The sequence below is a fragment of the Podarcis cretensis genome (assembly GCF_951804945.1).
Source record: "Podarcis cretensis genome assembly, chromosome: 2".
Taxonomy (NCBI): domain Eukaryota; kingdom Metazoa; phylum Chordata; class Lepidosauria; order Squamata; family Lacertidae; genus Podarcis; species Podarcis cretensis.
The window spans coordinates 8,752,751-8,778,188 of NC_137171.1; the positions used below are offsets into that span (position 1 = coordinate 8,752,751).

A 25,438-nucleotide genomic window follows, 5' to 3' on the forward strand; every position below is an offset into this window, starting at 1 on the left:
TCTCAATTATGAACATATAACTGGAGAATTGTAGATGCAAATACAGTGGTGCCTCGCAAGACGAAAAGAATCCGTTCTGCGAGTCTCTTCGTCTAGCGGTTTTTTCGTCTTGCGAAGCAAGCCTATTAGCGGATTAGCGCTATTAGCGGCTTTTAGCGGATAAGCGGCTTAGTGGCTTGGAAAAAAGGGGGGGAAAGTCGGAAAAACTCGCAAGACATTTTCGTCTTGCGAAGCAAGCCCATAGGGAAATTCGTCTTGCGAAGCACCTCCAAAACGGAAAACCCTTTCGTCTAGCGGGTTTTTCGTCTTGTGAGGCATTCGTCTTGCAGGGCACCACTGTATACTCTTGGGCTTCCTTGTTGCCAAATTTGGAGGGTATTTCTTTGTTTCAGCTCTGGGTGCAAGAGGCAATCTTATCTCAAGTAAACTGCCTACCAGTCTCAAATGAGAACCTTGTCAGAAGCAGTTTCCATTTCTGGTAAGCAGCAGCCACCTCTTGAAAGATAACTTCACAGAGACTCTCCAGCCTGCAGTTGCCTTGCAGGCAAATCAGTCAACTTCCTTCATTAAATCACATTGCTTGGAGAGGCAGCAAGCTGTCACACATACAAGTCTTCACTTGACAGCTTAGTTACTGGAAGAACTTTTAATAAGAAAGCTTATTACCTCTGTACAGTAGATGTTAGGGACAAACTCTAAAGGAAAGCCTGTTGTCTTCTCGCCTGCCTGGTTTGCTGGACCGTGGGGAGACCTGATCTGATCTTGCAAAGCAATTCTAGGTAGCGGACAACGCTCACTTAAAAGATGGCAAGAGCTCGCTGTCTTCCACCGCTATTCCTTTGATATAGGCCTCTTGAGAAGTTAATTGACTAAGTAAATTTTATGAGAAAATAGTTTTGGAAAACTGTTACAATGATATACATTAAAACTCAGCCAGGGGGATTTGAGGAAGTCACCTAACAATGTTAATAATAGCGGAATAATTACAGTTAGGATTTATGTTTGTTTGTTTATAAATTTGGAAAATCAATTTAAAAAAGAGAAAAACATATATATAGGCCTCTTGAATTGGCTTAAATCCAATGGGGATTATGTTGCCCTCTGCTGGCAAGAATGTTGCTATGCAAAAATTTTGAGAATGGCTTGAAGATTTTCATTTTTCATACATTCTTTTAGTAGATGAAACACCATCCCTGCTCTGTAAAGATGGGTCCTTGTTAAGAGTTTGAGAATGAAGGAAGTGTCACTTGAGAATCATTTCTCTTTGGGAAACATAAATCATGCAAATTATTATTTATTAATTAAATTTGTGTCTCAGGGCGGTCACAACATAAAATTGCATGACAAGCAAGATGGCTGGTGGGATTTTGCACTTGAGTACCATATTGTTTTTTTTTAAAGTGTGCTCTCTATGACCCTCCTCCCCGAGACTCACAAGGCCTGGGTTTGAGAGAAATGTACTTTATTCAAAAAGTAACTCCAATCTACAACGGCAGCAGTCAAGAGTGTACATGATGGTAGAAGTATATTGATTTTAACAAAGCCATCTGGTGATGTGAACTTCTGAGCACTGCGTCTTTTTTCCTCACACATTAAGCCTGTGCCACTCTTATTCCCCCCACTGCCAAAAATTCAGGGCAAGAATAGTCTCTAGCAACTAGGCAGCGCTGAATGAAGTCTCCCAGGGCCCTGGAAGCAGCTAGCAAAGCTGCCTGCCCTGTGGTTGAGGAGGCATATTGTTTAGTCTAAAGTAAATAGGATGACAGACCTGCTCGCAATACTAACCTGGCTAGGAGTCATAGCCACGTTTATGTGCTCTATACCCTAAATAAAGTGCATTTTAGCTTGTTCTGATCAGCCCCTGCTGCTGCAGTTCAGCTTTGCCTTGTGTCTCCCACCCCAGCAGTTTAGCTCAAAAGAGTGGTGCCAACAGCTTTGCTTAATAGAGTAAGTCTCACTCTAGGGTAGTACAGAGCAGTATCATCTCTATCTTTTAAATATTGTTAGCCCTTGCTAGGCTAAGCTCAAGCCAGTAACTAGCTGTTTTACACCTGATCAGTACACGCCTTGGCTCAACTGTTTCTGCAGAAGCTGCCACCTTATCCAACCTGCCTCATACTTTGGTGCATGTTTGCAAAAAGGTGTCTCTCCCCCCCACCCCAAATTAATAAATAGCATGGTGCCCATTAGAGCAGTCACAGCGGTGTAGTATAAGATCTGGTTTCTGTGTGTGTAATGATAAGTCTAACCATGGCATAGTGTGAGTAAGTGGGGGTCCTGGAGAAAAGATGGCGGTTGCATGCTCCCCAGGGCTATGCCATGGTTCGGCTCAGCATTCATTGTACATGAACCACAAGCTTTTAACCAAGATTTGTTTTGTTTAACGTGTGTTTGTGGGAGGGGGAGGCAGAGAGAATGGGTTGGGTGGCGGCACTGTCAAACCATGGTTTAGCCTTGGCTAGCACCACAGGAGGGAGGAGCGCTGCAGCCAGTGCCTTCACTCTGAAATTCCTTGTTTGCTCATTCACATTGAGCCAGGGCTGAGGAACGTCTGTCTGTCTAGATCAGCGGTTCTTAACCTGTGGGTCCCCAGATGTTGTTGGACTACAACTCCCATCATCCCTGAGCTCTGGCCTTGCTAGCTAGGGGTGATGGGAGTTGTAGTTCAACATCATCTGGGGACCCACAGGTTGAGAAAGGCTGCTCTAGGTGGTGCTGAACTAGGACTCCTATCACCCCGACACTGCTGACAGGGGCAGAGTGGAGATGGAGCTCAACAGCAGTTGGTGAGCCACGGGTACCATGGCCTTGAGCTGGCCCAGGCTTAATGCTATCCATGCATGTTTTTCTGTACAACCCACCTCCCTCTTAACCTAGCTTTCCAACATCTCCATTTCTCCACTCTGCCAAGTGCCAGGGAAAGCGGGTGTGTGTCCATTTGTGCTGATGGTTAAGGGAACAGACTTTTGCTTCTCACCCTTTATGGGAGAGTCCCTGCTGCCCTAAGAGGCTTGGTTTGTGGGGAAAGGGAACATTCTTGCTGCAGCAGTAACGTCCCCTTAATGTCTGGATGTCATGGTCTCCGCCGTTGTACCTCCCCCCTCCCCACCTCCAGCCCCTTAAGGCAGTAGGTCACATCTACCCTTGTTGAGCCTGTGGAGGTGCTGAACGGTCCTGCTGCCGGATCCTTTGTTCTGCCATCATCGCCATCCAGCCGCTACTCCTTCCAGAGTCCAATGTGGGTGTTTTCCAAGATTATAGGGGATAAGAAGGTGTAATGTTGGGTTTCAAAAGCAGTCCATTGTAGGCAGATAAGAGCTCCAGTAACGAATATGCATCATTCTTGGAGAAGAAATTGGTGACACCCTACTGAAGTCCAAGTAACCTCTTCTAAAACAGCCAAGGTGAGTTTTCAGGGAGAAATTGATAGAAGAAGCACCCACAGCTTAGCAGTTTTTTCCCTTAGGCTGCCAGTTGAAAGCACCAGCACAGGAGGAGCTTAGTACAAATTTACAGCATTTCGGTGCTCAGTGGAATTGTGGTTCCAGCTTCTCCTTGCTGTCCATCTATAACTAAATGACAGTAGACCAAGACTGGAAGTATCTGCAGGGACATGAACTGGGCTAGGATTCAAAACATGCCCCTGGAGCTAGCTATGCATTCCCTTGTGCATCCTTACTGGATCGATTTAGGGGAGAAGAGCCTGAACAGCGCTTAATATTCTAGGAGCAATAGAGCTTATCTATTCTGCGAGCAGCTTCAAGCCTATTTTCCCCAGTCAAGGAACCAAAGGGATAGAAGGACTGCAAAGGGACCAGGAATCTGAGACTCAGTAGACTGACGAGATTCTGGTCCTCTGTTCCTTTAGAACAAGTCATCAAAAAAACCACTTTCAAGCCAGCTTAAAAATGTGCACGCTAGATGCAAACTTCAGTTACATTAAGGGTGATCCAGTTCTTTGAAAGGTTTACACAGGCCCCTGCTTTCCCTTCGGAAGGAGGGAACCTGCACTTATGATTAAGTCAGGCAAAATTCAACTTATGGATTAAAAAAAAACACCCACGACTTCTTAATAATAATAAAAAAGACCCACCCATGTAGTTCAGCTGAAATCGAAAAACTTCCCTTACAGAATCGCTGCATGTGCCTCTCATGTCTACTGCCCTCAGCCCAAGTGAGACCACAGCAAAACCAAGTGTGATGGAAAATGGAGGCCAGCAACATCTAGGAGGGCCACAGGTTCCCCTCAACCTGTGCCTTAAAAACAAAGCCCCCCCACTAAAGACAATGACCCAAAGTACAAGTTTTAAAAACACAGAAGTGATTGTAGCTATGAGCTGCAATTAGATAAGTGACTCTGCAAAGGGATGACTCCATATTTCCCCCCCCCCCAAAAAAAAAGGCAGAGTCGTCTTTGCCACCTGCCAAAGGCTTCATGTCCAGGATGCAACCTTTGCTCTGCTATTTCATCCAATCAGCAGAATGGCAAAAACCCCCAGCTCCCTCACAGCTGCTTCAAGGATTGCTTTTCTTCTTGCGTGACGGAAAAGGATCTCTTGAATAAGGGACGTGCAACTAATTAAAAGGAAAACACATGGTTGGTTGGGGAAGGTGGTGGAGAGAAGATGGGGGGGAATGTGATGGTCTATAAAAAGGCACTGGGGTTGGCTCTGGGGTCTTTCTGGTTTCTGTAGCGCATGGCAAGCCACACTCCAAGGATCTGGAAGAGAAAAGGGGGGGAGGATCTAGTTATGGGACATCTTTGAAAAATCACACCCCAAATCACCTTGTTCAATATTTTACTTATGGAGTATTAATTAATTAATGTGATGATATGGGTCACATCAGAGCTGCAATCCAAACTGAATTCTCCAACTAGGGAAGATGCAGAATCTCCCTGATGGGATGTCAAGAGAAGGTGAAGCAACCATAAAAGGTAAAGGGACCCCTGACCATTAGGTCCAGTCGTGGCCGACTCTGGGGTTGCGGCGCTCATCTGGCTCAACTGGCCGAGGGAGCCGGTGTACAGGTTCCAAGTCATGTGGCCAGCAGGACTAAGCCACTTCTGGCAAACCAGAGCAGCGCACGGTTTACCTTCCTGCCGGAGTGGTACCTATTTATCTACTTGCACTTTGACGTGCTTTCGAACTGCTAGGTTGGCAGGAGCAGGGACCGAGCAACAGGAGCTCACCCCGTCGCAGGGATTCGAACCACCGACCTTCTGATCGGCAAGTCCTAGGCTCTGTGGTTTAACCCACAGTGCCACCCGCGTCCTGAAGCAACCATCCATCTAGCCTAATGGCTGCCCTCTTTCCCCAGTGCTAGTTTCCTTTATTAAATATCTGAATTATCAGGCAGAAATTCAAACTGGTACAATTTTTTTTACAGCATTACCATTCATACCAGCACAGTCTGCAGCTGTTGAGATTCTGCTTCTCAGGTGTACAGGAAGAGCCCTTTAGCTTTGCGGGGGTGGCAAAGCTACCAATGATGTACAAAGAATATTCTCCTGTCCCTCCCCCATTCCGCCTAATAGATAGAGTTACCTCTGTGAAACTGAAGAAGAGCCCAACTCCACCAAGGATTTTCAAGGCCTCGCCCGCATGTTCCATCATCACCTCACCGCAACTGATGCACCCGGTTTTTGCTTTTGTGCATGGCTGCAAGGTGGGAGGGTTAAAAGAAAAAGAAAAGAAAATCACTGTGACTCTGGTTATCACTTGCAGGGAGACGCTCACAATTTCTACACTATGTAGGGGGAAAGATCAGTAATAATAGACAAACATCTCTGAAAATACAGCTTGCCAGTCCTCTCCTGAAATGTCATGTTCTATCTAGGCAATTGTGAAACAGAAGAAGAAGAAGAGTTTGGATTTGATATCCCGCTTTATCGCTACCCGAAGGAGTCTTAAAGCAGCTAACAATCTCCTTTTCCCTTCCTCCCCCACAACAAACACTCTGTTGGGTGAGTGGGGCTGAGAGACTTCAGAGAAGTGTGACTAGCCCAAGGTCACCCAGCAGCTGCATGTGGAGGAGCGGGGAAGCGAACCCGGTTCACCAGATTACGAATCTACCGCTCTTAACCACTACACCACACTGGCTCTCCCAGACAGAAGAAGTCTGGCTCATCCTGTATGAGACAGTAAGTATATTAGCAAAAATATTCTGTAAAGAGCTGGGGATCCCTAGGCAAAGCACATTTTATAAGTTTGAAAAAGCCAAGAAGCAACCCTGCAATTGGAAAATAACAGAAAAGAGAAAGGGGCAGGGCAGGGAAAATACCCCAAGGCACGTTAGACAAAAGGAACAGAAGGACGGCTAGTGTTAAAAAGAGGACTAATAAGCCACTTTGGGGAAGAGGCGGCAAAAAACTGGATTTGATCCCTGTTCAGTCTTAAGTGGCCAGCCATACTGATCAAAATGACAATGGGAGTTGTGGATGGTCTGGTAATTTAGGAATTGGTTAAGTGCCCTGAATGGAAGAAAGTAGAAAGAACAGATAAGGTTTCTTAAGGGAAAGTAGGCCTCTGTAGACAACAGCAGCAGAAGAGGAAAAACGCGACTCCTGTAAAAAGAGATGTACTGTATAATTTATTTTTTTTAGCTGTCGGGATTTATACTGCTGTTTCGTTTATTTTAAAATGGCCTGTGTTTTAACACAGTTCTCTACTGCTTCCATACATTGGGAGAAATCCTACACAGCACTATGCAGATTGCTCCATCAGCGTAGGCATTTCTGATCTGCCCTCTCCTCCCCCAGCACACCTTTCTGACACCCCCACCCCACCAATCATAGTGGGGTGGGGTGCACAGGGGAGAGGAGAGGAGAAAGGAAACTGCTGTGCTAGCAGTGTCCTTGCAACGGCTTCCACTGGTGGAACTCGTTAGATGACTACAGTGGTACCTCGGTTTTCTAACAGCTTAGTTCACGAACAACTTGGAACCCAAACGCTGCAAAACCGGAAGGTGTTCCGCTTTTCGAACACTTTTGGGAAGCCAAACATGCTCCGTTTTGAGTCCCCCTGTGTTTCCTGTTATGCTGCTAATTTGCGTCCCGTCTCCCCATTGTAATTTAAGCCTTCTGTTTCTGATTGCAGTGTTCTGAGGTGATATGTGGAGCTTTTGTTTGGTGCTTTTGTTTTTGCTATTTATTTTGTGTTTTTGGGTTTTGAGGCTTTTTCAGTTAATTTGTTTTTGTGAGTGTGTGGAACGCAGTTCAGCTACTGATTGATTGATTGATTGATTGATTGACTGATTGGTTGTGTGACTGCTGAAAGGGATAAAAGCCCCGCCATCCAAACAATGACTATCATCAGTGCAGGTAAGAAAAAAATAATAATTTTTATTTTTATCATCTACAGTACTGTTTTATTTATTTTATAGTAAAGTACATTGTTTATTGCTTTCATTTTATGGATCAATGGTCTAGTAAGATAGTAAAATTCATGTTAAATTGCTGTTTTAGGGGTTGTTTTAAGTCTGGAATGGATTAGTTTGTTTTGCATTACTCTCTATGGGAAAGGACGCCTTGGTTTTGGAACACTTTGGTTTTGGAACAGACTTCCGGAACAGATTAAGTTTGAGAACCAAGGTACCACTGTACCGCCCATTCAGATTAGTTTTAAACTGTATTTTTTGTGTGTGTGTTATTTATTTATTGATATCAACCCACTTTTGGGGCATAGCCCCCAACAAGGCAGCTTATACAAGTGAGTTTCTAAACAAAAATGTCAAAACCCTAAAGGAAAGGGTAGTATTAAAAGAACAAATGAACTTCTAAAATAAAGATGGTGAAAAATGGTTGATTGCATCAGAAGTGAAAAAGACCTGAATTACTGAGATCTGCAGTTTCCTATCCACTGTGGTTGGCAAGACTTGAATGTAAACTTGCTTAGAATTGGGCTGTTAGTCGCTCACATCCAAACTCAAACTTAGTTTTGTGTTCTCCAAAGAAGCCATTTTCTAAAGGGAAAGGTTTTGCCAACATTCTTTCAGCTGAGAGATTGAGTTCCTATATACCTGGCAAGAATGATAGTTGGCAAAACATTAGGTATTGCCAACTATCAGTGCATACAAACCTCAATGGTTTTTTAGAACCCAATCAATGGTCTGGTCTGCTAGGTCAAGTCACAAATCTGGTTGTATCATTGCCCATGACTTCCAACTTTAACAACTGCAATCACAGCAATATGTTTTCACTATTTAAGTATATTCATTGACAGCCTGTTTTTCACAGTGTATAGTGACAATCACCCAGCCACCTTCAAGCAGCAGACCTTTGACTAAGCCGTCTTAATTTGAGATCCATTATCCCCAGTAATTTAGTGATGGATGGAGATCTTTCTCTGTCACCTGAGACACAAAGGGTTCAAGGTGAAGTGAATACTTACCGCTATGCACATTTCAACATCAGCCTTGAATTTCTTGCTAGCTTCGAGAGAGTTGTTGAATAGCCCGCAGCAGTTAAAGCTGATTTCCAGTGACTTCTTGGTGTCGTTGCTCATCTCCCAGGCTCCATTCAGGAGACTTTCCTGAGAGGAAAGTAAAAAATAGCGAGGGCAGACATTCCGTGTTACTTTAAATACAATCCCCTCTCAATTCATAACGAATAGCAGGAATGAGGACAGGGAATGTTTTTGCTGCGGTGATGGCAAGTTTAATTCATGGTAAATGGTTAAATTAGAATAAAAGCACCCCCAAAATCAATTACTAAAGCAACCTTGCTATTTAAGTAGTAGCCTGGTATCCATGACCAAGAAGGAATTGCATGTGGGTGAGTAAGAAGTCTTGTGGAAGAGGCCCTCCCCTTTCCCAGCACAGAAACCAAATACAGTTGTATCTTGGATCCCAAACGCCCTGGAACTCAGATGTTTAGGCTCGCGAATGCCACAAACCCAGAAGTGATTGTTCCGGTTTGCAAATGTTCTTTTGGAACCTGAACGTTCGATGGTGCTTCCGCGGCTTCCGATTGGCTGCAGGAGCTTCCTGCAGCCAATCAGAAGCTGTGATTTGGTTTCCGAACGTTTTAGAAGTTGGACGGACACTCAGAACGGATTCCGTTCGACTTCCAAGGTATGACTGTAGGCTGCCAGAGGAAAAACAGAGGAAGGGATTGCAACAGGCTGCTGGGAAAGGGCAACCTGTCCCTCTTTCACCAGTCTCCAGCAGGCTACTACACATTGTCACTAGCCTGCAACTTTTGTGTGCTCAGAACTGTAAAGGTGCTATAGGGAGAGGAGGCTGAGCCTACTCTTCCGTCCGGCATCCCCAATTAATAAAAGAAACACGCTGATGTGCTTAAGATCTGGATGGGATGTGATGGAGGGAAGGGTGTGCAATTGAGCTGGGAGTAGTGATGTGCAAATGGAAGATTTACCTTTTTGTTTTTCTCCCAAGCAATATTTCATAGAATCATAGAATCATAGAGTTGGAAGAGACCACAAGGGCCATCGAGTCCAACCCCCTGACAAGCAGGAAACACCATCAGAGCACTCCTGACATATGGTTGTCAAGCCTCTGCTTAAAGACCTCCAAAGGAGGAGACTCCACCACACTCCTTGGCAGCAAATTCCACTGTCAAACAACTCTTACTGTCAGGAAGTTCTTCCTAATGTTTAGGTGGAATCTTCTTTCTTGTAGTTTGGAGCCATTGCTCCGTGTCCGCTTCTCTGGAGCAGCAGAAAACAACCTTTCTCCCTCCTCTATGTGACATCCTTTTATATATTTGAACATGGCTATCATATCACCCCTTAACCTCCTCTTCTCCAGGCTAAACATGCCCAGCTCCCTTAGCCGTTCCTCATAAGGCATCGTCTCCAGGCCTTTGACCATTTTGGTTGCCCTCCTCTGGACACGTTCCAGTTTGTCAGTGTCCTTCTCTCCCAACCTGAGCTGCAGGTTAAAAAACACACTCCACTAGTTCCCTCCAAACCTGACGGAGCTTCAAGGCGGGAAGGTGCCCTTACCTGTTTACTTCTTGTGAGTGCCAGACACGAACAGGAGACTCCAAACTGGAAGAGAAACACTAGCCCTAAAATGATCATGTACTGAAGAAAGTGACGTTAAGGAAATGCTTGAGAAAGTAGAGAGGTTCTAAAAGGAAACACCAATGAAGAGCTAATTGCAGATAGGGACGCAGGTGGCGCTGTGGGTTAAAGCCTCAGCGCCTAGGGCTTGCCGATCGGAAGGTCGGCGGTTCGAATCCCTGCGGCGGGGTGCGCTCCCGCTGCTCGGTCCCAGCGCCTGCCAACCTAGCAGTTCGAAAGCACCTCCGGGTGCAAGTAGATAAATAGGGACCGCTTACCAGCGGGAAGGTAAACGGCGTTTCCGTGTGCGGCTCTGGCTCTGGCCAGAGCAGCGATGTCACGCTGGCCACGTGACCCGGAAGTGTCTCCGGACAGCGCTGGCCCCTGGCCTCTTAAGTGAGATGGGCGCACAACCCCAGAGTCTGTCAAGACTGGCCCGTACGGGCAGGGGTACCTTTACCTTTACCTAATGCATTGTTGATGAGAGCACATCTATTACTTTTGTTTAATAATTATATTAAATCAATTAACTGTGTATTTAATTATATTTATTGATTGTGTATATTAAATAACATTAAAACACTTTATTCACGGTATCGAAACTTAATTCAGTGTGTGTGTGGCCTGCGGATTCTATGTACTCATGCAGTACTCATGGTCTGGAAAGTTGGATCACCGTGTTTTAGACTCTTATCATTTCATGGTATACCAAGCAGTTTTCTCAAAGAAGGTTTTTTCCACCTCTGGCAGACATCTTGGACACACAGACAGAAGAAGCCTTTGCACTTCTCTCCTGCTGCTTAATGGAAACTACCAGGAGAAGTTACAGTAGTACCTCGGGTTACATACGCTTCAGGTTACAGACTCCGCTAACCCAGAAATAGTGCTTCAGGTTAAGAACTTTGCTTCAGGATGAGAACAGAAATCGTGCTCCGGCGGTGCGGCGGCAGTGGAAGGCCCCATTAGCTAAAGTGGTGCTTCAGGTTAAGAACAGTTTCAGGTTAAGAATGGACCTCCAGAACGAATTAAGTTCTTAACCCAAGGTACCACTGTATACCAGAAGTTCCCTAACAGTAAAGTAAAGGTAAAGGGACCCCTGACCATTAGGTCCAGTCGTGGCCGACTCTGGGGTTGCGGCGCTCATCTTGCTTTATTGGCCGAGGGAGCCGGCACACAGCTTCCGGGTCATGTGGCCAGCATGACTATGCCGCTTCTGGCGAACCAGAGCAGCACACGGAAATGCCGTTTACCTTCCCACCGGAGCGGTACCTATTTATCTACTTGCACTTTGACGTGCTTTCGAACTGCTAAGTTGGCAGAAGCAGGGACCGAGCAATGGGAGCTCACCCCATCACAGGGATTCGAACCGCCGACCTTCTGATCGGCAAGCCCCAGGCTCTGTGGCTTAGACCACAGCACCAACGACGTCCCTTTCCCTAATAGTAATTACTAGGAAATCTTACATCAGCACTTCCCAGGCGTCTGGGGAAACAAAGTGGTGATCTGATCACTCCTGTACGTACATCCTGTCATTCATGAACTCTGCTGTTCCATTCAGAAATCCACAAGAACAGAAATGACCTCAGTTTGGAGGCTAGGTGAGGGGAGAGATGTATTCTACAGTACTACCATAAAAGTAAATGGATGGTGTCCCTCCAGACGACTGATTTGCCACACCCTTCTTAGTCCTCTCTCAGATGTTGTGGTCTTGAAACAGCAGCCAGCAGCCTCAAGACAAACACCACCTGAAACTTTGACGTGCTCCTTTGGTTTCATTTTGAGTGTCATTCGCCTTTCCCCTCAACCACCCTCTCCCTCAAAAAACCCCAAAGCTCATTTCTGGGAAATTTAACTGTGTCAGCAGAAAACTAGGTGAAGTTTAGTCTTCCTTTGCTCTTTTCAGAAAAAAGAAGGCTTTTTCAGTACAACTTAGCAAACACATTTCTTTCTTTCCTTCCCCCCCACATGCCAGATTTTTTTATTTAATCACCCATAAATCAGCCACGTGTGTTGTAACAATCCCACAAAACCTGGGTTACCATAGCAATGTACTATGGGTTATCAATGACAAAAAGGACTACAAGCTTGGGGACCAAACTCTGCCTCCACAATCAGGCCAGGCACCGCCATTTCCTCCTACACCTCGGCCATTCTCAGGCATCTTAGTGCATGGGTAGGCAACTTAAGGCCCGGGGGCCAGATCCGGCCCAATCGACTTCTAAATCCAGCCCGCGGATGGTCCGGGAATCAGCATGTTTTTACATGAGTAGAATGTGTCCTTTTATTTAAAATGCATCTCTGGGTTATTTGTGGGGAATAGGAATTTGTTCATTCTCCCCCCCCCCCAAAAAAAAAAATAGTCCGGCCCCCCACAAGGTCTGAGGGACAGTGGACCGGCCCCCTGCTGAAAAAGTTTGCTGACCCCTGTCTTAGTGGATTACAGCAAGCTCTGGAACAATCCAATGACATGCCAAAAATCCTCCTCAACTAAGCTTTACTCAGGACTTAACTTACTCGTGTTTGTTAATTTCTGTGGGATTACACTGCGTAACCTGATATGAAAGAAAGCCATGTTGCTTCCAGAGTTTTGCAAAAGGCAGAATGCCATTCATCGCCAACTATTGTGTGCATCATTTCTGACACGCCCTTGGGTGGTTTTGGCCAGTACTGGGACCAGTGTCGGCAGGGGAAGCTAAACTTTAAATACAGAAAGGCAGCCTCAGCCCCACAAAATGCCACCCTATGAAAATAATGAACATCTTCCTTAAGCTATTGTTTTTCTTTAAGAACTACATAGGCCTTTTGTCCACTGATACATTGTTATTTTACTTTTAGCATCCTAAAAGTTTATTATTTTGTAATTTTAGTGCTTAACTCTTTTTAAGTGCTTTCCTATTAATTAAAAGGGTTTCCCCCATCCACATTCGAAGCAACCATCGCCACTTCAAGGAAGGCTATTTTTCACAAACCATCCCTGACAAACCAAATATTACTAGAAGCCACTGGAACCAGTGAATATTTGGGACATCTCCTCGTATCTTTCCATGCCACTGAAAAGCAGAGGCAAACAATGCCCAGACAATCTCATTGTCCCTTGTAGGGAGGAGTGGGATTTCATACTAAGCTGTCTCTTCAAAAACACACATTGCTGGCAAATACATCCACCTGATAAATCTGTGTCGCTCACTGGGCCACTCTGCATATCTGAAACACGCTGGAGTAAGTTTTTGGAAAAAAATATTGGTGGAGGGGGAATCAAAAGAGCTGGGCCCCTTAGAGTTGGCGGCTATGGTGCCATACATGGTAAAGTAATAAAATAATTGTTTGTTTGTTTGTTTTTACAAGGAACACAGTGACTGACTGAAGCTTCCTGTGGGAGATACCTGTATACCTAGAATCATAGAATCCTAGAGTTGGAAGAGACCACAAGGGCCATCGAGTCCAACCCCCTGCCAAGCAGGAAACACCATCAGAGCACTCTGGACATATGGTTGTCAAGCCTCTGCTTAAAGACCTCCAAAGAAGGAGACTCCACCACACTCCTTGGCAGCAAATTCCACTGTCAAACAGCTCTTACTGTCAGGAAGTTCTTCCTAATGTTTAGGTGGAATCTTCTTTCTTGTAGTTTGGAACCATTGCTCCGTGTCCGCTTCTCTGGAGCAGCAGAAAACAACCTTTCTCCCTCCTCTATGTGACATCCTTTTATATATTTGAACATGGCTATCATAACACCCCTTAACCTCCTCTTCTCCAGGCTAAACATGCCCAGCTCCCTTAGCCGTTCCTCATAAGGCATCATTTCCAGGCCTTTGACCATTTTGGTTGCCCTCCTCTGGACACGTTCCAGTTTGTCAGTGTCCTTCTTGAACTGTGGTGCCCAGAACTGGACACAGTACTCCAGGAGAGGTCTGACCAGAGCAGAATACAGTGGCACTATTACTTCCCTTGATCTAGATGCTATACGCCTATTGATGCAGCCCAGAATTGCATTGGCTTTTTTAGCTGCCGCGTCACACTGTTGGCTCATGTCAGGACATTGTGCTGTATTGCAGGAAAACAGTAGGGTTGCCATAATTCATGAGGTGGAAATCCGGACACAAAAGTTGCTGACCTTTTTCTTTTTGCCCACGTTGTTGAGTTTTTTTTTGAGAAACTTGGGCAAAAAACCCACTTCCACAATGGGCTGCCATACTATTGGGTTTCCTCGGACATTTAAACCAGCTGACAAAAGTTCCGCCTGGATGCGACTTTCAGCAGCCAAATCCTGGCATTTTCCAGGAAATTCCAGACGTATGACAGCCCTAGGAAAAAACAGCCCTCAGGCAATTATTTTCCCCACTTCCATTTTTGTATGCTTTGAACTTATTGGCAGGAGTAACTGAAGATGAGGATGCCTGGGTTGACCCTCTGGCAGAATTACCGTATTTTTCCGCCTATAAGACGCCCCCATGTATAAGACGCCCCCTATTTTTGGGCAATCAATCGTCAGTCCACCCTCAGTACTATCCATGTATAAGACGCCCACTGATTTTTGACATTATTTCTTTGGCGGGGGGGGGGGAACTGTCTTATACATGGAAAAATACGATAGGTAATAGGGCAGATAAGAAGCTGCCCATCTCACCCAAACTCCTTATTTATTTGGACTTACTTCCTGCCCTTTGCTACATGATCCCAGGGTGCGGTGTATACGTGCGATTCTCCACATCCCCTGTGATGTCATTGCGCTGCAAGTTTACTCAACTATAGGATACAATGACATGGATTAGGGTGAGGAAAATTGCCACATGATGGTATCACACCCTGCTTCAGTTTCACTCAGAGAGGAGAACAAGGCCCAGGGATGTTAACTTTTGTCAGGCTTCCATTATGTCCAACTCTCCAGGCAGACAACATACACCAGTGACTTTCACATCCAAGTCCCATGAACCTTAAGAAGACAGCATACACCCTTGTGTCGTATAAACCCTGCTTGGTTCTGAATCTCACTGGGTTGGAAAAGTCACATCTCTCCACTTAAGCTACCTGGAATGGCTGTTGTGAGATGCAAAACGGAGGAAGGAGCAAGGTGCACATTTAAGAAAGAAAGAGTCTGCCACAACTCAGGCCACAATACTTTGCACACTTACACTTAATATGCAGGGGTAGAATTAATTGAGTCAGAGGGATGGATTAGGTGGTAATCAAATTCCAGCCCACTTGCCTTAAGAGAGGAGGAGGAAGAAGAAGAAGAGTTTGGATTTGATATACCGCTTTATCACTACCTGAAGGAGTCTCAAAGCGGCTAACAATCTCCTTTCCCTTCCTCCCCCACAACAAACACTCTGTGAGGTGAGTGGGGCTGAGAGACTTCAAAGAAGTGTGACTGGCCCAAGGTCACCCAGCAGCTGCATGTGGAGGAGCGGGGAAGTGAACCCGGTTCCCCAGATTACGAGTCTATGGCTCTTAACCACTACACCACACTGGCTCTCTACTATCCTCCACTACTATCCTCCACTAAGTTGCTTTTCTCCTTTTATCAATGCATTACATTGCAAGGCTCTCCACACAACACCACAGACAGAACAAGAATCTGCAGAGCAGATCCTCAATGCGAACTCAAATGCCAGCTGCAAAAAGGTGTGTGCGCGTCCTTTTTGGCAATCCCAATATTCCAGAGACTAAAGAAAAAGAAAGAGGAAAAACCTATAAACATCTTAGGCGAAGTATGTGTGCTTCCATTTCCTTCCCGCACCCCATAAAAGCCCACAAGTGAAGACCAGAATAAAACCACTAACCCACTCTTGACCGGCAGAGCTCTTTGCTTCTACAAATGGTGCAATTTAGCTGGGCATGTCCAGTTTCGTGTCTGCACGGCAAGAAAATAAAGTACCGGTTTCTGGAAGGCAGGGCGGACGCCCCCGCTTGGAAACAGCACAGAAGGATACAAAGAACAGCATGACTTGGTGATGGTTGATAGCACCAATGAGCCCCACGATGGCGATCAGAAGCAGGAAGAAACCCACAGCAATGACCCCTCCGATGATGTGGAGACTGTAAACAATGCCATAGGCTTTGCCCCAGGCAGCCACGCCAATCAGCAGCAGCCCGACCAGCTGGAGAGAAAAAAGAATTCAGGGGAGTCAGAATGGAGGAGTTGGAAGCATAGAACAAAAGGCAGGTGGGAATGGCAGCGCTTCTTTCCTTTGAGGCTTAGTTCATTCATACGTACAGTGGTACCTCGGGTTACATAAGCTTCAGGTTACAGACCCTTCAGGTTACAGACTCTGCTAATCCAGAAATAGTACCTCGGGTTAAGAACTTTGCTTCAGGATGAGAACAGAAATTGCACGGTGGCGGCACAGCAGCAGCAGGAGACCCCATTAGCTAAAGTGGTGCTTCAGGTTAAGAACAGTTTCAGGTTAAGAACGGACCTCCAGAACGAATTAAGCACTGTATCTTCAACTCTTTCTGGTTGCCCTCTTCATTTCAGCCACATGCATGCTTCAGATTTAAAGAGGTTTAATCCTACGGAAGTCAACAGGCACAAATACTTGTTTAAAATCAAAGTCCTCTAAATTGGCAGGTTGCTGGGTCACATCATCTGTGACTTGATTTCATTTTGGCTTATCTAAGGCTTTCCTTGAAAAACGTGAGAAATTTATCGGGCAGCAACATGAAAATCGCTGCTCACACCATATGTTTCTTTGCTTTTAATGGCCATTTTAAAGCATTTCCAACAAAAGGAAGCCAACTCGACTCACTTAAATTTGGAAGGTGTTTTGTGAACTCTGCAAGAGTCTCCTGCAAATAAGAACCTCTTCTTCCTTCTTCTTTCTCTCCCCTCACCGGCAAGAAAAAGTCTAACCTCTTCTCTACATGTTTGGGGCTATTTGAAAAATGGATCATCCATTCACTAGCAGGATCAGAACTCTTGACTACTGCACCTGTCTTATTCGCCGTTTGTTGTTTAGTCCTAGGTACTTTCCTTCATACAAGGGTGGTGCTCTGGGTTAAACCACAGAGCCTAGAACTTGCCAATCAGAAGGTCGGCGGTTCGAATCCCCACGACAGGGTGAGCTCCTGTTGCTCGGTCCCTGCTCCTGCCAACCTAGCAGTTCGAAAGCACGTCAAAGTGCAAGTAGATAAATAGGTACCACTCTGGCGGGAAGGTAAACGGCGTTTCCGTGCGCTGCTCTGGTTAGCCAGAAGCGGCTTAGACATGCTGACCACATGACCCAGAAACTGTACGCCAGCTCCCTCAGCCAATAAAGCGAGATGAGTGCCGCAACCCCAGAGTCGGTCACGACTGGACCTAATGGTCAGGGGTCCCTTTACCCAGTGGCGTAGCGTGGGGGGTGCAGGGGGGGCCGGCCGCACCAGGTGCAACAGCTGGGGTTAGGGCAAATCCACGGGTTGGGGGCGCAAATCCACGGGTTAGGGGGTGCAAATTACTTGCCTTGCCCCGGGTGCTGACAACCCACGCTACGCCACTGCCTTTACCTTTACTTTCCTTCATGCTAGAAGAGCCATTAACATTTCCTATTTCTGTTCTGAGTCCTAAGCTCATAATTTACACAAGCCCACGGATAAATTATAGTGCACATGTTAACTGAGTGCATGCTATAATTTGAGAAGACTGGAAGGCTATCAGTGTTCAACAGCCCCTGTTCCCAACTGAAGTTATCTTTATCTCGATACTGCCAGTACCTTCTTACACATTTGATATGTTAGAGAACTTCTTCAGCACAAACCAGTATTGTGCATACCCACATGAAATAACATGCTGCGGTGATGAAGGCAAAATAAATTTAGTCCTATACAACACCGTGCTGTGCCTTCAGCCTGCAATGGTAGTACAGGCAACGACCGATTAAAAAGCATGAAACTAAAAAGGTATAATGGGAAACCAAAAAGTGAATTGAAAAAGGAATGGGAATGCCTAAACGAATACCTTAAAAGCCAAGGTTTGAGGACAGAAATCTGGACGAGTCTGGAATAACCTTGTGAAGTGAAAGGATAAGAAAGAGGGATTTATATGTAGATGCTGGGATAGAGATAAGGAAAACAGGAAGATACAATGAGAGGTAATGGAGGTGCTATAGGATTGGTGGAAGTCTAATGTTTGTTTTCCTTTTTAGTGTTTATATTATTAATTTGTAAGATTTGGATTTGTTTTTCATATGCTTGTTTTTGTGTTTTGTTTATTGTTATTTTTCGTTTTGTTGTTGTGTGGAAAGTACTATTAAAATTTACTATTTAAAAATAATAATAATAAAGAAACAAACAAGGGGAACTGAGAAAAAATAAAATAAAATAAAAGTAAAGTGGGGGGGAGGGTGTATGCACGTGGGGGGTCAGGAACAGAACCCCTGCGTGAAATGGTCATCAACTGTAATGCACCCTGCTCCGCAACTGTTCTGTTTTAAGCTATTTTATTTTATTTTATGGTTGTGCAAGTGTAATATCTATATTGCGTGTCATGACTACATGAGGAAATCTCAAAACCCGTATGAAAAGAAACGACAGCAGTAATAGCATGGAATATGGGATTAGAGAGCTAATAATGGATTCCTGATCAGAGGCGTTTAGCTCTATTTTAAAACATATTTCTAGCTCTCAGGGTTGCCCTTGAGAAATTTCAACATCCATTAGCAGCTTCTAGAACACAGAATTACGGTACATTTTACACAACACTTGCAGGGACCTCGAAACCATGTTTGCCGTATAAATGCAAATAAACGACCTGGCAGCTCTTGCAAGGGAGGATCAGCTCACTACTTTTGACCTGCAACCTCCATCCTGGCACTTGTTGCACCTTGTAGGGTAGGAATTCAAACACAGCATTTGTGGGCAGGAAATGGTTAAGAGTGCGAGTGCAAGCACACGTGCGTGCACATGCACACCCCAGCCTATCAAACCACCCACCCTCCCAATCAAATACCCAGTCACTAAATTGCCATTCCCCAGCTGGGAAGCACATTTGCCAATTAAACATGCCATTCTGCCCTAAACTATCTTGCCAGAGTGGTGCAAGCTCTAGTTATCTCCCGCTTGGACTACTGCAATGCGCTCTACGTGAGGCTACCTTTGAAAGTGACCTGGTAACTACAACTAATCCAGAATGCGGCAGCTAGACTGGTGACTGGGAGTGGCCACCAACAGCGGTCTTAAAAGACCTACATTGGCTCCCAGTACGTTTCCGAGCACAATTCAAAGTGTTGGTGCTGTCCTTTAAAGGCCTAAACGGCCTCGGCTCAGTATACCTGAAGGAGTGTCTCCACCCGCATTGTTCTGCCCGGATGCTGAGGTCCAGCGCCAAGGGCCTTCTGGCAGTTCCCTCATTGCGAGAAGCAAAGCTACAGGGAACCAGGCAGAGGGCCTTCTCGGTAGTGGCGCCTGCCCTGTGGAACACCCTCCCATCAGATGTCAAAGAGATAAACAACTACCTGACATTTAGAAGACATCTGAAGGCTTCAGGGAAGTTTTTAATGTATTTTTAATCTTTGTTGGAAGCTGCCCAGAGTGGCTGGGGAAACCCAGCCAGATGGGCAGGGTACAAATAAATTAATTATTATTATTATTATTATTATTATTATTATTATTATTATTATTATTACCTAAAAACTAGAAGGTGTTTCGTATTGTGGTTCCCACCCTACCATGAACAACTCGAAAACTGCTGAAGGTGGACTGCTTATTTATTTGCCAGCTGTAGCAATGGTAATGCACTCTACTAGATGCTGTATGATTTTAATTATACTTGTACTCTAGTTGGCCCTGCCATTTCTTATGTGTTGTATTCCGCAGAATTCAAAGAGTGGTACAATAAAATACAATGTAAGAAATAAAAGCGGAAAGTGAAACACAATTAAAAATCAGTATGAATATTTGATGCAATGGATTGCAGTCTCCCGTCTTCAGCCACAAATCCACAGATGTGCGGCAGACCAACTGAATGAAGTAATGGTCTGTGGACCAGACTTCGGGAACCCCTGATCAGCTGGTGGAATCCCATGATGTCACTGCTCCTGTATCCTCGCACACCCATTGCCCCACATTGCTCTGCAGGTTCAACCGTCTTCCTTAATCCTTGCAGCAGCAAACAGATGATGAAACCGAAATATGTGACTTACAAGACTGGTTCTGCATCTCCTAAGAGATCAGTGAAGAAGTTCCAGGAGCCCTTCCAGCTGCCTGTGGCCCACCAAAAGCCCTGACCCCAAACCCTACCCATGCTCTCCTTCACTGCTACTGCCATATTCTACAGATAACACAGAATGCATTAAACACCTAGATAAAAGTAGGTGGAAGAATAGACCACACTACAACATAGTGACTAAGGCAATAACAATTTCACCTAAAGCACTCTTAAATATTTTCTTGCTGGCCCTGGACCCATCCAGGATGTTAACTTCTAATTATGTTAACTGCATTTAAATGGTTCAAAGCTGCTCCCAGGCCAACCGATACAGAATTGAGCATGGGCAGACATGCTGTAGCAAGTCGTGTAAAGCTAGGTGCTTGCCCTCATACAGAGACAATGAAGAACATCCCACTTCTGCACTTAATATCACTTGCAACATCTGCTGATGACTCTCCAGTTCAGCTGCTCCACTCCTCCTTATAAATCATTCCAGTAAACTGGTGACCTACCAGAGCTTTATATACATGCAATAAAATGTAAATATTCTTTGAAATGGGGTTTGTATTTTTGTTCTGGTATTTTTATAGTGAATCTTTGGTTGCATGGCTTTCTCTACTTGGTTCACTCAAGGACATCACTGAGTTAAAGGGCTAAATCAGATCCTCACTCTTCACCGAGAATCAAGCCACTAAGAGGACGTCGTGCGCCTCAGCTGCCAGCACTGGTCATCTTTATTTGTAAGAGTGAATGACTTTTGTTGACTTCCACACAGTCCTCACACTCATCCTGAGCAGTGTGTCACGTTCTGGATGCCACAATTTAAGAATATAGACAAACTGGAACAGACACAGAGGAGGGCAATGAAGATGGTTGCAGAAAATAAATGAAGAAAGATTTAAGTAATTGAGTAATTTAGAGGTGGAAAAACCGAAGATGGGGATGTTGAGGACATGACAGAGCTCTACGGGCACTTAAAGATTGTCCTCTTTCAGTTCTATGTGAGCAAAGACCTGTTTTCTGCTTTTCTGGGTGGCAAGAGCTAGCTCTAATGGGCTGGCGTTATAAGTTAAATTTCAGCAGAGCATTAGGAAAAACAACTTGAGGGTAAGAGGAGTTACACAAGGGAACCAGTTACCAAGAGGAGTGGTGGGCTCTCCTTGTGGTTGTGGGGTGTTTTCAAGCAGAGGCTGGACCATAATCTGTTGGGGAGGCTCTAGCTCGATTTCCTCCACGAAGCAGAGGGCAGAAAGACTAAAGACCTCAAGTCCTCCTCCAACTCTACGATTCTCCTAATCCTAAAAGGGTGTTGAGGTGGAAGCCAAAATCTGCCTAGCCTAGCAAAACGAATGCTTTGTCCCCATAGTAACTACATCCATGAGCACAGCCCCATTACCTTGGATTCACAGGGAACAACCACTTTTACAGGAGACTGTAAAGGATGTCCATCATAATGGCAGGAATATTGTTGGTATAGTAAAAGCAATTGTAAGACTATATATCCTCTGCACCATAGAAGAATTCATGTTCTGTGACTTGGATAAATTATACAAAATCAGATGATGTTACAACTATCTGCTTATTTTGCATAGCTTGGCCTAATTCCAAGTTTTTAGAAGATTTCCAAATGTCCAGCAAGATCAAGACAATTCATTTTTAGCAGGGAACAGGGGTTACAAAGAAGAGAGAAGGGAGTGTGTAACATACAGCCCACACACTCCTCTCTTGATCTGTGTGAGAAATGACTGGTGAGGGGAGGCAAAAAACATTTTGCCCCTGAAACCATTAAGGGTCAAATACTTGCTTCTTTTAAAAGCTAGACATTTTCTGCGGAATTGCAGATATGTTCATATCCAGGGCTGAGCGTATTCCATATATCTGGATATCTCCTGCACATAAACACTCTCGGTTTGGGCCAAGAAATTGTGGTGGCAAGGACACACTATTGAACAAACTGTTTAACTGCATTCCTGCACTAAAGATGCAAGCATGGCTGGGCTACAGTTTCACCCGACCAGAAAACATGGAATTCCCAGAGATTGTCCTATCAGGAAACATTTCTTCATCCTTTCCTCTCTACTAGCAGCTTGGTAGAAGCATTTACACCTCCCCCCAGAACATGTTGAAGAACATGAGGAGAGGGATGATTGATTTCAGGTAGATTCCATCTTACAAACTACAGGGAAAAGAAGCAATGGTTGCAAGATATTCAACACACACTAGAATCTCCGAGCTGAGATTTTCTACTGCCTAAGGCAGAGGTTTTAATCCTTTTTGGGTCCATGGCTCTCTTGACCGATTACATTCTTTCTAGGGCACCCCTGTGGGGCTCTGGAACCCAGTTATGTCACCCCCAGAGCTGGCACCCTCTCACCCTTTCTCGAACAACCTCCCTTGTGGAGTGTTCCCTCAGCCTCCTCTCCTCTCCCCTTCCTTCCCTTCTCCTTGGGAGTCCTCTGGGCAGCAGCTGATGCTACCCCTGGTCTCTGATCTGCCCCCCCCATGCCCCAAAGAGAGGTGCCTCCTCACACCACCCCACAGGCACCTGGGACTTGTCTGTCAGCAACAGCTGGTGAACTGGCTGGCTGGGCTCCCTGGACCGCTTGCTTGCTTATCCCAGGGCCACCTCAGCTCCTGGCAACCAACACCCTCTAGCCAGTCCCACAGGCACCATTCACCTGGGGAGTTTGAGGCCAGGGCTGCTGCAACAAACAGCCGTGAAAGCCTTTGGGAGGCAGAGACACAAGAGGGCATCAGAGAAGGGAGGGAAGGGGAAAGGGACAGAGGCCAGTGTTCCCAGCTGCCTCCCTGGCCATCATTCAAGGCACCCCAGGGTGCCACGGCACACTGGTTAAAAACCACTGGTCTAAGTGTTCAAGGCAAAAATAAAAAATAAAAACACACTTTGCTTAAAAATATGAGTTCAAAGTTACATGTACTTTCAGGGACATCTGCATAGGAACACTCCATGTGCCTACAGGTTGGCCTGTTAAATGTGGAATCAGGTTACCTGCTGCAGACTGGCCTACTCTTAACTCTTAGTGATCTTTCCTCTCTGACTGCACAATCCTATGCACATTTACTCAGATAATGTGTCCGGTGGAACTTAATGCCCAATACGTAGGTTTAGAATTGCAGCGGAATTTAGTAAATTAACCAGACTCAGGAGTCTTTTAAAGTTCTGTTCTTTTTTCCACCTAATATTCCAGCATTATCATAGCAGCACACACCCCAACAAACATCCTTATATTCACCCAGACATGCTTTATTCTTCCTTAATCTTCTGTACATCTTAGCAGGGCAGGGGTATATTAGGTCTGAAGAACCGTCCACCAAGTAGCTGAGACATCCATTGCTCATAACACCATTATCTAATACTTCCTGCGCATGAAATACTGCACTGCTATTAAAGCAGCCTTTTACATTTGCTCAAGTTATTGCTCGTATGCGAAAGCCTCAGATGATCAAAGATTCCCTGCAGTTTAACTGGGGGCCTAGTTAAACGGCAAGGATTATTTTTTGGTGAGGAGGCCTATAGGCCAATGCTGGGGAGTGCCAACACCCACAAGCAAGAAACTAGGTAATAGCCATTCCCTGCTCATTTATCTCAGTTTCCAAGTAATCAGAGGAGCAGCCCGAAGCAATGTTCCAGATCTGCAATGGAGAAGCGCAGAAGGAAAACTCTGACCTGTTCTAGCAAAGAAACACAGGTGCAGCGGTGCTGTTAAAGTGCACACAAGTACAGTGGTACCTCGGGTTAAGTACTTAATTCGTTCCGGAGGTCCGTTCTTAACCTGAAACTGTTCTTAACCTGAAGCATCACTTTAGCTAATGGGGCCTCCTGCTGCTGCCGCGCCGCCGGAGCACGATTTCTGTTCTCATCCTGAAGCAAAGTTCTTAACCCGAGGTACTATTTCTGGGTTAGCGGAGTCTGTAATCTGAACTGTATGTAACCCAAGGTACCACTGTACACCTGACAGCCTCTTAGAACTAGATGAGGCGAGGAACACGCAACTAACACAACAGGAGCCACAGCATCATTTTTTAAACAACAGCAGCCACACTTTGTAACTTCTGCGGTCTTCTCCAGGTGGGTACCACTGCCAGATCCCCGCACTGGCCTGGCATTACACCTCTCCAGCCCTACTGGGTCTTTTGGGCTTTGGCCTAAAAACCCAGTTTTTTCCTTTTCCCACCTCAACCCTCCCCATATCACATCCACCCCACCTGGGAGGGAGGGAATGGGCCTGCCATCCTCTCTCCAGGCAGGAGGAGGCCACCTTGCTCCACCCTCACCTATTATCCCAGGGAGAGGGAGGAGCTGACCCCCCAAAAAAATAACCCCCCTCCTCAACCCCTCCCCCCATAAACCCCACCCCCATAAACCCCACCCCCTCAGCCCCTCCCCCACCTATTATCCCAGGGAGAGGGAGGAGCTGACCCCCCCAAAAAATAACCCCCCTCCTCAACCCCTCCCCCCATAAACCCCACCCCCCTCAGCCCCTCCCCCACCCCTTTCTTTTATTAAAAAAAAAAAAGGAAGGAAGGCACTTCCTGCTGTGGTCCTGAAAGGGCCCACAGCTGCCCCATTCATGGCCAAGCCCCCTCCCCACTTTCTCAGGCCCCCTCCCCCAAAACACCGCCCCCCCCCATCTTGCTAAGGCAAGGGAGGGGCCGCCCGCCTGTCACACTCACCACGTAAACAACGTTCAGGGCGCACAGCGCGTTGCGCGAGCAGGCGAACCCCCCGCACACCATCTTCTCGAGAAGCGAAGCCTCTGGCCCCCACCCCGACGGAAAAAAAAAGACAGAGACCGGCGCCTCCTTCCCTGTCCGGGGGCGGCGGCAGCAGCAGCAGCAGCCGCTGGTGCGGTCCCTTTAAATATCAGCCTGCCGCCAGTGCGCCTGCGCGCAGCTGCTGCTACTACTGCTGCTTCTGACCGGCTCGGCGCCGCGTTCCCTTTCTTAGCGCGCCGACTCTTGCCCCACCCACTTCGCCCCTCTCCCTGCTACGCACGCGCACATGGCGGAGCTTCCCTCATTGGGGATTTCGCGTTCCATATCCCATCCGGGCACTGCGGAGGAGGAGGAGGAGGAAGCTGCGTCAAATATACGGGGCAGGGGAAATTGACGCAGCCTCCACTTCCGGTGCCGGTTCGGCTCCGCCATATGCGGGTCAAGGAGGTGGCGGAAGTACGTAGGGATTCACGTACGAGTTTTAAAAACAAAACGAGACAGCATATGCAGGACTTGGAAATATTTCCAATACTTCTAATATAATATTTCTAAT

General features: G+C 46.0%; 1 protein-coding gene across 1 annotated transcript; it reads right to left on the minus strand.

Moving 5' to 3' along the window:
- Positions 1-1,445: 1,445 nt before the first annotated feature.
- On the minus strand, positions 1,446-25,097 carry TSPAN31 (tetraspanin 31). The gene is made up of 6 exons (XM_079966923.1): positions 24,844-25,097; positions 15,953-16,120; positions 9,966-10,046; positions 8,391-8,531; positions 5,547-5,660; positions 1,446-4,720 (listed from the first exon to the last, which is right to left on the minus strand). The coding sequence occupies exons 1-6, from the start codon at positions 24,904-24,906 to the stop codon at positions 4,646-4,648; spliced, it is 642 nt and encodes a 213-aa protein (XP_079823049.1). The 5' UTR covers positions 24,907-25,097; the 3' UTR covers positions 1,446-4,645.
- Positions 25,098-25,438: the final 341 nt, after the last annotated feature.